The sequence below is a fragment of the Petaurus breviceps genome, unplaced genomic scaffold (genome assembly GCF_028583685.1).
Source record: "Petaurus breviceps papuanus isolate PSGF00001 unplaced genomic scaffold, PetGlider_PUasm1.0 90352, whole genome shotgun sequence".
Classification (NCBI taxonomy): Eukaryota; Metazoa; Chordata; class Mammalia; order Diprotodontia; family Petauridae; genus Petaurus; species Petaurus breviceps.
In genome coordinates, this window is record NW_027187228.1 from 1,795,223 (window position 1) to 1,807,382 (window position 12,160).

General features: G+C 42.8%; 1 protein-coding gene across 1 annotated transcript; it reads left to right on the top strand.

Annotated features, from left to right (window-relative positions):
* The first annotated feature begins 3,352 nt into the window (after positions 1–3,352).
* On the top strand, positions 3,353–12,160 carry TREML1 (triggering receptor expressed on myeloid cells like 1). The gene is made up of 6 exons (XM_069108305.1): positions 3,353–3,469; positions 3,963–4,292; positions 8,194–8,317; positions 10,608–10,693; positions 11,159–11,211; positions 11,633–12,160. The coding sequence occupies exons 1-6, from the start codon at positions 3,427–3,429 to the stop codon at positions 11,924–11,926; spliced, it is 930 nt and encodes a 309-aa protein (XP_068964406.1). The 5' UTR covers positions 3,353–3,426; the 3' UTR covers positions 11,927–12,160.

Sequence of the window (12,160 nt, forward strand, 5' to 3'; positions counted from 1 at the left end):
AAAGCAAAAAAAAAAAAAATTAATTAAAAAAAATAAAGGAAACTCCTTAATAGCCACATATACATATAAAAGAAAAGCCAGGGCATTGGGTGGAATGGAACACTTAAGCCATTGCTGCTCATCCCTACTATATTTGCCCAGTGAACAGAACCTCATTCTACATGATCCCCAATCCCATAAATCCCATTACCCTGAAGAAGTGGTTAGGTGGACAGTCCCATCTTATACACCAATGGCTAAAACCAAAGCCTAGACCCTTTGTGACTTTACTAATATAACTCATATCCTTCCATTAGGGAAGTCATTAATCTCATCATACTCTATTTTGTGTAGAGTGGGAAATCTAAGTCATCAATTAGGAGCTCTAGTGTTGTGGAGGAGAGAAAGAAGCTTATACCAGAGGGCACTGATGCAAGGGAGGCTGTAGGACTGAGCTATAGAATATTCATCTAATATGTAGGAAGCCTTTGGCTAGAATTCACTCTCATTGACCCATGGATAAATCTTCTTCAAGGAAAGGTTCATTCCACAAGGGGTCTAGCTTGTTCCCCAACATCATAGTCAACAACCTCCGGAGGTATTTGTAGCAGCAACCACATTGGCATACCCAGGATGGCCGCTAGCACAGGTTCTTAGATCTGCTTTACTAGGAAAGATAGCTGTTGAAGGGGTCAACAATCTTTTCTTAATTACATTCACTAGTTCAGGGGAAAAGTTAGCACCCTGAACGTCAGAGAAAATACAAGCAGAAAAATAAAAATCAGTAGGACTTCTGTCTGAGAAATAACACTAACACAGATCAACAGACAATGCAAAGGTAATACATACATAGTTGGCAGAGACAGAAGCACCAACATCTGGGTTTTTCAAAGCAGGGGGTGGGGGTGGGTGAGCCGGCTCCTTAATGACTATCCAGAATCTAATCTGATCAATCACAGGAACACTCTTCCAAAGAGTGAGTTCCAGAGCAAAATGCTAACCTCAGAGTATATTTAACCATTTTAACCTCCCTGACTCAGTGCCTAATTAGAATAACAAAAGGTGTGAAAGCCTTCCTCCAATCAAGCCTCCCCTAAGCAAACTTCCCTAAATGGGCTCCACCTTAAATGCCATTAACATTACAGTACTGGGACTTTAGAGAGGCAATGGCATTCTCAGGGAGCAGGGACAGTCAGAGGTCCATAAGAGACTCAGAGACAACAGGACAGAGGACTCTAGAGGGAGAAAGGACACTTTTATCCAGCCCTAGATTTTGGTACCCTGGAGCAAAACCTCAGTTTCCCCTCTCTGGGCTCCAGTAATTCTACTTTACTTTTCTGTGAGGAATCTCATAAGGCCATTTACAAAAATGCAGCAAAACTGAGTCCAATTTGACTTACAAACACATAAATGAATCTAATTTTGAGAGGCAATGTGGTATGGTGGAAAGACTTTGTACTAAGAATAAGGAAACCTAGATTTTCATTGCAGATAAGCAGCTAGGTGATGTGATGGATAGACCACCTGGCCTGGAGTCCAGAAAATCTAAGTTCAAATTTGGCCTCAGATACTTATGTGACCCTGGGCAAGTCACTTAACTTGTCTGCCTCAGTTTCTTCATCTTCATTTGTAAAATAGGGATAATAATAGTACCTAACTCCCAGTGTTATTGGGATAATCAAATGACATAATATGTAAAGCCCTTAGCACAGTGCCTGGTGCATAGCAGTACTATATAGCAGTTACTTAGTGGTAGTACAGGAGCCGCTAGGTGGTACAGTGGATAGAGGTTTGGGCTTGGAGTTGGGAAGACCTGAGTTCAAATCTAGCCTCAGACTCTTACAAGCTATGTGATCCTGGATAAGTCACTTAACCCTGCTTGCCTCAATTTCCTCACCTGTCAAATGAGTTGGAGAAGGAAATGGCAAACCATTCTAGTGTTTTTTCCAAGAAAACCCCAAATAGGATCATGAAGAATCTTACACAATTGAACAGCAACAACTAGTATTACTAGATGTTTAAGATTAGATTTGAACTCAGACCTTCCTAACTCCAGTCCTGGAGCTAATTCTATTTTCTGTGAGGAAGAACAAGTGACATACCCTTTCCTTGCCAAAGTTTCATCTTTTGTAATATGAAGAGATTGTTCATGGTCCCTAAGGTATCTCTGAGCACTGATAGTCTAGAAGTCTATAGTTCTAAGACCCCAAAAAGTCTACTTCCCTCTTCCCCTATTCTCAAGTTGCCATAAGCTTCCCCATGTCTTGACAACAGTGAAAAGAATACTAAAATTGAGGTAGGTGGGGTGTCAGAAGACCTGGATTTCTCATCCAGCTTTGCCACTAATTCACTGAAGTGGCCAAAGGGACTAACTTTGATTTAGTCCTTTTCCCTCTCTGAGGGGTATGTGTGTGGGAGGGGGGGAGCTGAAGGAAGGATTGCATTAGGTGATCTCTAAGGGACTTAATTTTGATATTTTGGGATTTGTTCATCATTTCAGAAAGACCTGGACTTAAAAGAACTCTCAATCCACCAAAAAAAAATCTAATTATATCCTGTGTTCCAGTCACCGTGCTGGGCACTGGAGGTACAAAGACAGAGGCAAGGCATTCTGGGGTTCTCAAGCAGCCTTCATGTCTCTGTGGGAAGAATGCTTCAACAGGTACACAGATACTTAATTGCAAGATGGAATTTGAGGGTTAATAATAACTAGCAAAGTCAAGAAGACTTCATGGAGGGGGTGGAATTTGAACAGAATTTTAAAGGGTGACAGCATCTCTAAGAGGAAGAGGTGAGGAAAGAGCATTCCTGCCATAGGATATACAAAGTCACCAAGGAAGAAATGAAAGGTGATACAGTATAGGAAGAGCAAGTGGGTCAACATGACTGGAATATGGGATGAAGGAGAGTAATGTGAAATCAATGAGCCTAGAAAGGTAGTAGACTGGAGTTAGATTATGAAGAGCTTTAAATGCCAAATGGAAGCTTATATTTGATCCTAAAAACAATAGGGAGTCACTGGGGCTTCTAGAGTGGGGGGGGGGGCGCAGAACATGGTCAGACTTATGCTTTAGGAATATCAGTTCAATAGGATGAATTAGAGATGCTAAACGCTAGAGGCTATTGCAATAGTCCATGTAGGAGGTGTTAAAGGCTTGAACTGGAAAGGTCTCAGAAATGTTGTGGAGGTAGAATTGATGAGAATTGGCAAATTGATTCGGTATGGAACCTTCTCCATTCCTGGCCCCGTCTCAACTCAATGGAAGGGCCTATCAGCCTCCCGCCTCTTTGCCATATTCTACTGAGCTGCCCCTGCTTTGGTCACATGTGACTGTACCCTGAGAAAGCATTTCCTGCCTCTGGGAGGGCCTCTATCATTCTCTGGACTGAGTCTCTGAGCTCACTCTGCTCCCTGGACAGAGGAGCGAGCCTACAGGGTGTTCCACTATGGGCTTCACTCTCCTCTTGCTCTTTCTCCTGTGTATGACAGGTAAGACCTGAAGAGGGCTGGTGACTCTCTCAATGGAAAGGGTCCTGAGCACTCAGACACACCCCCATGGGGCTGCTTGGCACTGATGCCCTAGGTAGTCTTCTCTTCCTTTTTGTCCCCTTAGATCATGGGTTCTTAAGCTGGGGTCTATGAAGCAGATACCAGGGGGAGCATGAAGTTGGATGGCAAAAAATTTTTCTTCATTTTGAATATAATTATTTTCCTTTGTAATTCTGTTTATTTTATTTTATGCATTTAAAACCACTATTCAAAAAAGGATCTCTCTCTTCTCTTTCTCTCTCTTTCTCACACACACACACACACACACACACACACCTTCTGCCTTAGATACCTCCAAGGTCCATCCAATCTCCTTTAGTCAGAAGGGAAGGAGAGACCAGCCTTTTGTTCCCCTATTACCATCATGCCTGTGGCTATCGGCTACTCATGCAAGGCGCACTACCTGCAATATCATGCCCTCTTTCTTCTCCAGGCTGCATTGTTGAAGGTGCTCTTGAAATAATACAGACCACTGCCGGTGGTTCAATATCTCTGCAGTGCCACTATGACCCAGAGGATGCCCGGGCCCGGAAGGTGTGGTGTCAGTTCTTGTCCACAGAATGCCAACCCCTTGTCACCTCAGTCGTGGATAGGAGAGCCCCAGGCAGTGAGAAGGCCCACCTCACTGACCTGGGTGAAGGCTTACTTGAAGTGGTGATGGATAACGTGCAGCTAGAGGATGCCGGCGAATACGGCTGCATGGTGGAGACAACCACAGGGCTCCGGGCCCTGGGCATGTTCATTCTGAAAGTATCCCCTCCAGGTGAGTGTCGTGTAGAAACCATTAGTGCAGGAACCAGGACTCTTGGATCCCAGCAAAGTCCTTCTCTGAGGGTGCCTCCCAATGGCAAGCCACGGGAAGAAGACAATAATAACCTTTCCTGTCTCTCCAGGGGGAGGAAGCCACTCTGGGTGGTAAGGCCAAGATAAGTTGTCTAACTCCTGACGATGGCCTTTCCATCCCTGACTCCTAGCTGGGTTCCCAGTCATCTGAATACAAGAGAATGTGCTTTCCTTCCCAGCTTCCCCCCATCCCACCATCTGTAGAAATGGAAGTTTGTATTTGATCCTAAAAACAATAGGGAGTCACTGGAGCTTCTTGAGTGGGAAAGCAACACGGTCAGACTTGTGCTTGAGGAAGATCAATTTGATAGGATGAATTAGAGATACCAGAAGCAGAGAGACCAGCTGAAGGCTATTGCAACAGTCCATGCCGGAGGTGTTGAAGGCCTGGACTAGCACAGTCTCAGAAATGTTGTGGGCACCCCTGTCCCTGCCCTGCTCACATTCTTCCTCTATTCAGTCGATATTTGCAACATAGGATGGCTTTTCTTTTTTTAAATTCAGCAATTATTTTTAAAAAGCAGCACTATATAGTATACTGGGTACCTGATCTGGAATTAGATGGCCTGGGTTTAAATACTCACTCTGCCATTCATTACCTATGTGACCTTGAAGTCAATTTACTTCAGTTTCCTTATATTCAAAATAGAGAGACAGGGTTGGATTTGATGACCTCCAAGGTCCTTTTGATCCTAAGACCCTAGTTTAAATTTTTTAAAATCTTAGGTGGCCTAGTGTAGTTGACAGAGAACTGTCCTTGAAATCAGAAAGAGCTGGGTTCAAGTCTCACCTCTGACATATGCAGACTTAGTGACCCTGGGCAAGTCAAATCTCTCAGTATTCTAGGCCAGAGGCATCAAACATGTTGGCTACAGGAGCACCACCCAAACCACTTTAAAATGTAATTGGGAAATATTTAATAAAATAAATAAAAATACAGTAAAAAAAATAATGTTGAATTTTGAAATTGTCAGTATGCTGCCCAAAGGTATCCTTATGTATGGATTAGTGCCCCCATTTCTATTTGTTCTAGGCATCTTTCTAAAACTATAAGGGAAAGGAACAAACATTTATATTTTGCCTACTATGTAACAGGCACCATGCAAAGCACTTTACAAATATTATCTGAGATTATCTTCACAACAACTCAGAGAGTTAGGTGCAATTATAATGGCTGTTTTATAGTTGAGGAAACTGAAGCAAATTGAGGTTAAGTAACTGTTCCCCTACCTGCATTGTCTGAGGAAGGAAGTTCCCTATTCCAATGAAACCATAGATCTTCTAATTTTTATTAATATTAGTGGATAAAGACTAGACCTCATCTAATTGATACCTTTCACTTTTATATCTCCTTCCCCTCTGAATATATTCCTATCCCCTTTGCTATCCAGGGAGCCATTTCTTATGACAAAGAAAAATACAGATAAATAGCACAATTAAGCAAAACCAACCAACACATTAGCCATGTCTGATAGTATATTCAATAATACACACCTATAGTCCCCCACCTCTGCAAACAAAGGAGAGATGTGAATTTTCTTAACTCATCTCCAGGGTCAAATTTGAGCTACTAGTTTTAATTGTTTTTGTTTAAAATGTACAGTTTCATCTTTTAGAAATGAATTTAAGTGTATGTGTGTAAGAGCTATGTGCATGTGCAAGTCACAATGAATTCAGAAGCTGAAAAAATGCTGAATTGGTAAATCCTTTAATTATTTTCAGTAAATTATCATTGGGGCAGCTAGGTGGCACAGCAGATAGAGTACCAGACCTGGAGTCAGGAAGACCTGACATTTACTAGCTGTGTGATCCTGGGAAAGTCACTTAACGCCAACTGCCCTACCTCCCCCCCTCCAAAAAAAAAAATAAAAGGGAAGAGATATTCAGATTATCAGCTAGGATTACCTAGCCAATTAAGGCTAGAATCCCAAAAAGACAGTGTGGAATGCTGAAAATGGCAATGGTTCAAGAAGGAGAGGACCTGTATTTAAATCTTATGTCACCTTAACCATCATAGACCTGTTTCCTCACATGTAAAATGAAAGGATTCACTTACGCTTAGCCTCTGAGCTAATCCAACACTTTTCTTACTGCACCAAAAATAGAATAATGAATCCTAGCCAGGTTGAGCCTCTATGGGACAGGGGGATGGAGGGATGGGAGATAAGAGGAAGAGCAGCCCATGGCAGCCTTAACTTCCTACATGTGGCTTTAACTGATGGATTTTTAAAATCCTTTGGGTATTGTATCTATCCTTGATGCGTGCATACACTTATATGCACACATAGAGACATACACACATAGAAAGAGAGAGAGATGTATCTATATATCTGTATTTATCTATCTACATACACATACAGCTAGCATGACATAGTGAATAGAGAACTAGTTTCAAAGCTCAAGCTCTACCTAGGACACATCCTGACTGTATAACCCTGGGAAAGTCACTTACCTCTCAGTGTCCCAGGTAACTTCTTGAGACTGTTAGTTGTATGAAGCTGCAGATCTTCATTGGTAGAAAGGGTTTCCTGACCAAGAGTCTTCTACACCAAGAAATTGCAAGTCTGGCACAAAATTTAAATCTATGTTTTTTTCTGAGGAATGTGTGTGTATATGTTGGTGTGAGTGTCCAGACTTATGAATATAGAGAATTCCCAGTCAGGCAACTGGTTTTACTAATATTGGTATAGGGAGCTATACAGATATGCATGTGCATGTATGTGTGTGTGTGTGTGTACACACACATATATTACAACTGTGTGTATACACATATAAAATATATAAACACATACATACAGATATAAACATATACATATATGTGTGTCTATATACTATATGTGTATGAGTATATACATACATTCACGTATATATACATATATACATGTATACGCCCAGAGTTGTCCCTAAGTCCATAAGTTGCAGAATAATTGCTGATCTGTATGGGTAGCAGGAATTTCCTCATTAAGAATTTAGGACCCCATTGAACTCATAGGTCTGTACCACCTCCTCTCTCCCTCCTACACACACACACACACATACACATACACACACACACACACACACACTCAATAAAAGAGCTTTGTTGTATTTAGTAACAGACCTTGGTTGCAGTTTTTATTCAACAAAATTTTAAATGGTAATATTTTTTCATAGACTTTTTGTTCTCATCAGACACATTTCTGTGGTTGATACAGCCCTGCTCAAGCTTCCCCACCTCTGGATTTACCATCTTTCCACCTGCCTACCTCTGTCCTTACCATCTTCTCCATTTTCTCATAGTCCTACCCGGGGTGGGACAACTAGAGTTTTGTCTCAGGGCAAGATAATTTAGAGTACTTGGACATCATTTTGCAATCCACCTGCAACACAGAATCAATTGAACTTAGCATTTAGTTAACAGAATAATGGGCTAAAATAGGAATACAGCAGATTTTGAGTTTCAGCTTCACTGAAACTCTGTCCATCACCCCCGTCCCTGTCCTGTCTCCCCCAGCAGCCTGAGGCATCTCCAACAGCCTAGGGAGGCATATATACCAGCATCTCTTCCTACCTGTCTTAAAAAGTAATTTTGAAAATGTTTCCTGTGCCTCACCTCAAGCACAAAACTTGCTAATTTATAGCTGCATACCTTCCAACCTTGAACCCTACTGCCTCCTCAACTCTGAATTCTTCACCTCCCCATCTATATCCTACCTACCTCCCCATCTCCCCACCATTGCCCCCCAGGCCTGTGCAGGTAGTAGGGTCCTACATGTATTCAATGAATGTTTCTAACTACTAACCAAATTGCTCTTTGGGGGGGGGGGCATATGTCTCTTCAGTGTCAAGACAGGATAAGGCGGACGAGGAAGACTATTTGGGAAACACTTTGACTTTTGCTCCTATGGAATATCCTGCAGCCAGCCCAAGTTTCAGCCCTGTGGAGCCCAACCAAGAAGACTGGAGGTACTAGATCAATCAAATGAATTAACAAGCGTTTATTAAAGTGACTATTGTGTGCCTGGCTAGATGCTGGGGATGCAAAGACAAAGAAGGAGGTAATCCCTACCCCCAAGGAGCTTACATTTTATTGGAGGGTAGATTCTATTCTATCCTATTACACATATACATAAGTATAAACAGTATTAATACAATATAGTTAAATATAATGTAGTTTAGGAGAGAGTGCACTAACTGGGGGCAAGGGGTAGGGATGGGGGAGGGAGATCAAGAAAGGCTTTTTATCAAAGATGGTGTTTAAGGAAGGGAGGGATTCTGTAATGCAAAGGTCCAAGGAAGGAGTGCATTCCAGGCATAGGAGATAGCTTATATAAAGAAAGGTACAAAGAGAGGAGAGATGGAGTATTGGTGTGAGGAACAGAGAAAGCCAATTTGGCTCAACAGTAAAATGTGTAAAGGGGAGTAATTTATAATAATAATAACAATCAATTAGCATAATAATAAAAACTGCCTACTATGTGCCAGGTATAGGACCCCATTGAACTATACAGGTATAATCACATTTGCTCTCAACTACCCTGTGAAGTAGGTGTTATTATTATCCCCATTTTACTGATGAGGAAACTGAGGCATGCAGAGGTTAAGTGGCTTCCCCAGGGACTTGCTAGTAAGTGTCTGAGACTAGACTTGAACTCAGGTCTTCCTGATTCTCTCGCTATACCACTTAGCTGCATATTGTAGCAATATATAATAAATAATATATAATGAAATTGGAAAGATAGATGAGGACCAGCTTGTGAAAGGCTTTAATTTATCAAGTGGTCTCATCTAAGGAAGGTGGAGTCTCCAGTTTGATGAAAGGCACACTTGATGGCTCTTCAACAGGTGTCCTGGTATCCTGCTATGGCAGTAGACAGAAAAATTATGTAGTCTTTCACCTGTCCCACAGGAGGGAGTGAAAGGAGATGCCAAGATTAGATCAGTCTTGGAAATATAGCCAGGATTTCCTTTATTTTATCATAGAGCCAAGAGTTGGTGAGCCACTGGAATTTGTTGAGTAGGGGAGTGATATGGTTAGATCTGCTCTTAGGGAAAAACTCACTTGAGCAGCTAGCTATATATGTAAGGTGAATTGGAGTGTTCAGAGATTTGAGGTAGGGAGACCAATCAGGCCGCCACAATCAGAGAGATGCTGGACCCAGATCATACAGGTGTGAGCATCTGGACCTCAGAAATCAGCAAATGCTACAAATCAGGGTTTGATGTATTGTTTTGTTGGTTGTCTAGACTTAACAAAGTGATGGAGAACATGTTATAATGCAGATTAAACTTGAGTCTGTTTTTTGCAACTATTGTCTTTCTTGAGATCTAACTGTTAAATATTGCCAGTAGACCACTGATTACAATAGTCTAAAAGAAAGGTGATGGGGGGGAGGGGTGGTGCTTGAATTAAGTGGTGGCTGGGTGAGTAGGAAGATGAGTTCAGTTTGGGACAAGTTGACTATCAGGCGTCTCTAGTTTGAAATGTTTAGACTATCTAGATATTCAGGTTGATATCTGATCCACACTAGACTAGTTAACTGGTGTCCAGGCAGCAAAGTCTGCTAAAACACCAGCTTGGTAAAAGGTGTGGAAGGGCTGAGTCATCCAGTGACTGTCTCTTGCCCCCACAGACAAAATAAAACCAAAAAAGAGACATCATTCTCTCCCCAGGGCTAAATCCAGTGGATCAGACTAAGACAGATGTCTCTTCTCCCAGCTGACTAATTAATACAGGAAAATGATGAAGTCAATAATGCCGTCAAGAAAGATTGAGAAAGTACCTACTGTATAGTCCCTATTCTCAAGGAGTTTGACGGGGGACACAATATGCAAACGACTATGTACAAAAATACCATATATAGGATAAATTGGAGTTAATCAACAGAAAGAAGTCACTAGAACTAAAGGGGGAGAGGGAAAGTTTCCTGTAGAAGGTGGGGTTTTAGGTGGGATTTGAAAAAAAGCAAACAGGGAAGCTGAGAACATTCCAGGCATGGCGGACAGGCAGAGAAAATGCCAGGAGTGGGGAGATGGAGCTTCTTTTTGAGCAGCAGAGGCCAATGTCACTGGATTGCAAAGAACATCCTTCCTTCTTACCCTTTCCTTTGTTGAGTTCTAAGCTACCGCTTGATGCCCTCTGAAGATTCCCCTACTTTCTTGTCCTGCAGAAGACTGATATTAGAGAGCTTCCCCAAGCCCATCTCTTACCACCTTTAGGCTCAAAGGCTGAACTCACCACATTCTTGTCCTTTAGCATTCCCTTGATCTGGGGTTCTGTGCTTCTCCTGAGCCTGCTACTTGTGGCTGCCGTAGTATTGGCTGTGATAGCTGGAAGGAAGGGTAAGTGACTGCCTCATTTCTCTATTTCATTCTGACTTTACTAATGTAACATTCATTAGTTATCTTCCCCAGACAAATACAGACCAGGACTCTGGATAGGCCTTTGTTCCTTTCCATCACATTAGAAAGCTGCCCAACTGGGCTTTTTCTTTATGTCCCCAGCGTACATCACTTTGGTGTGGGGGAGGGAAAATTTGGGAGAGGATGGTGACCAGGCTAAGCCAGAGAGTAGAATAAGGAAGGCTGTATGTGAAGGGTGGAAGAGGGATGAGAGGGAAGGACAAGGATGAGTAGATCTGAAGAAGGTTGGGGAAGGGCCAGAAAAGAGGATTGGGGATGGCTAATGGTATGAGCCTGGGGAAGGAGTTTATGTGGGGCAGGGGGATTTTGAGTAGGCTTGACTGAAAGGGTTAATGGTCCAGGTCCAGGGCCTAGAGAAAAATGTGTTATCATCTGTCCTGCCAGGAGGCAAGCTGGACATCTGTGGCCGATCCCAAAGCAGTGAAGCATCAGCCTTGGTAAGAGGCCCTTCTGTGACCACAGCACCACATACTCCCTATGTCCCTATCACTGAGTGAAACCAGGAGCCAGAAGGAGGGTGAAGAAGGGACCTGAGATTCAGGACTCACTAGTCCCATATGAAACTCCACAGACCTGGGCAATGATTGTTCTGCTGTTGTTCATTCCCACTGGGAGGTAGCCCTCATGCACCCTGCCCCCCATAAACTCCTTCCCCAGGCTCATACCATTAGCCCTCCACCACACTGCATCCTATTTCCCAAGAACTGGAATGAGTAATGTCAGATTTGATTGATCAAAAGGGACAAGAGGAACTCCTGGCTATATTTCCAAGAATGATCTAGTCTTGGCATCTCCTTTCACTCCCTCCTGTGGGACAGGTTAAAGACTGCATAATTTTTCTGTCTACTGCCATTGCAGGATACCAGGACACCTGTTGAAGAGCCAAGTGTGCCTTTCGTCAAACTGGAGACTCCACCCTCCTTAGATGACATTACCTACACCAACCTGACTTTAGGTCCCCCAACAGGAAAGCCACCACCTCCACCTCCCCCAGCAAAATCGGAACCGCAGGTCCATTTCAGCTCTAAGCCTGCGACATATGCTACTATTGTCCCCCCCCCAGGGGCGGAGGGTGGAGAGGTCCCCACTCAACCTGCTCAGGAGCAAACTGACCACCAATCTAACTCATTACCTACCCTGACTCCACCGTGAATGTGCATAGGAGTGTCATTCTTGCATTCTGACTCTGCCCACCTCATATCACAGAACCAAAGAATATTGAGGGATCTTGCCCCTCCCTTAGAATGTAAGCTCCTTGAGGGGAGGTCTTGCCTTTGTATTCCTAGGCCCTAGGACAATGCCTGGCATAGAGTAGAGGCTTAATAAATTTTTGCTGATTGTCTATTCTAATCCCCTCATTTCAGAAATAATTCAGGCCCAGAGATG

Bases quoted from the DNA above. Each gene is read 5' to 3' on its own strand.
- TREML1 (XM_069108305.1), top strand. From the start codon at position 3,427: ATGGGCTTCACTCTCCTCTTGCTCTTTCTCCTGTGTATGACAG. The intron at 4,293-8,193 runs GTGAGTGTCGTG...ATGTCTCTTCAG, and splicing joins TCTGAAAGTATCCCCTCCAG to TGTCAAGACAGGATAAGGCG. The intron at 11,212-11,632 runs GTAAGAGGCCCT...CTGCCATTGCAG, and splicing joins GCAGTGAAGCATCAGCCTTG to GATACCAGGACACCTGTTGA.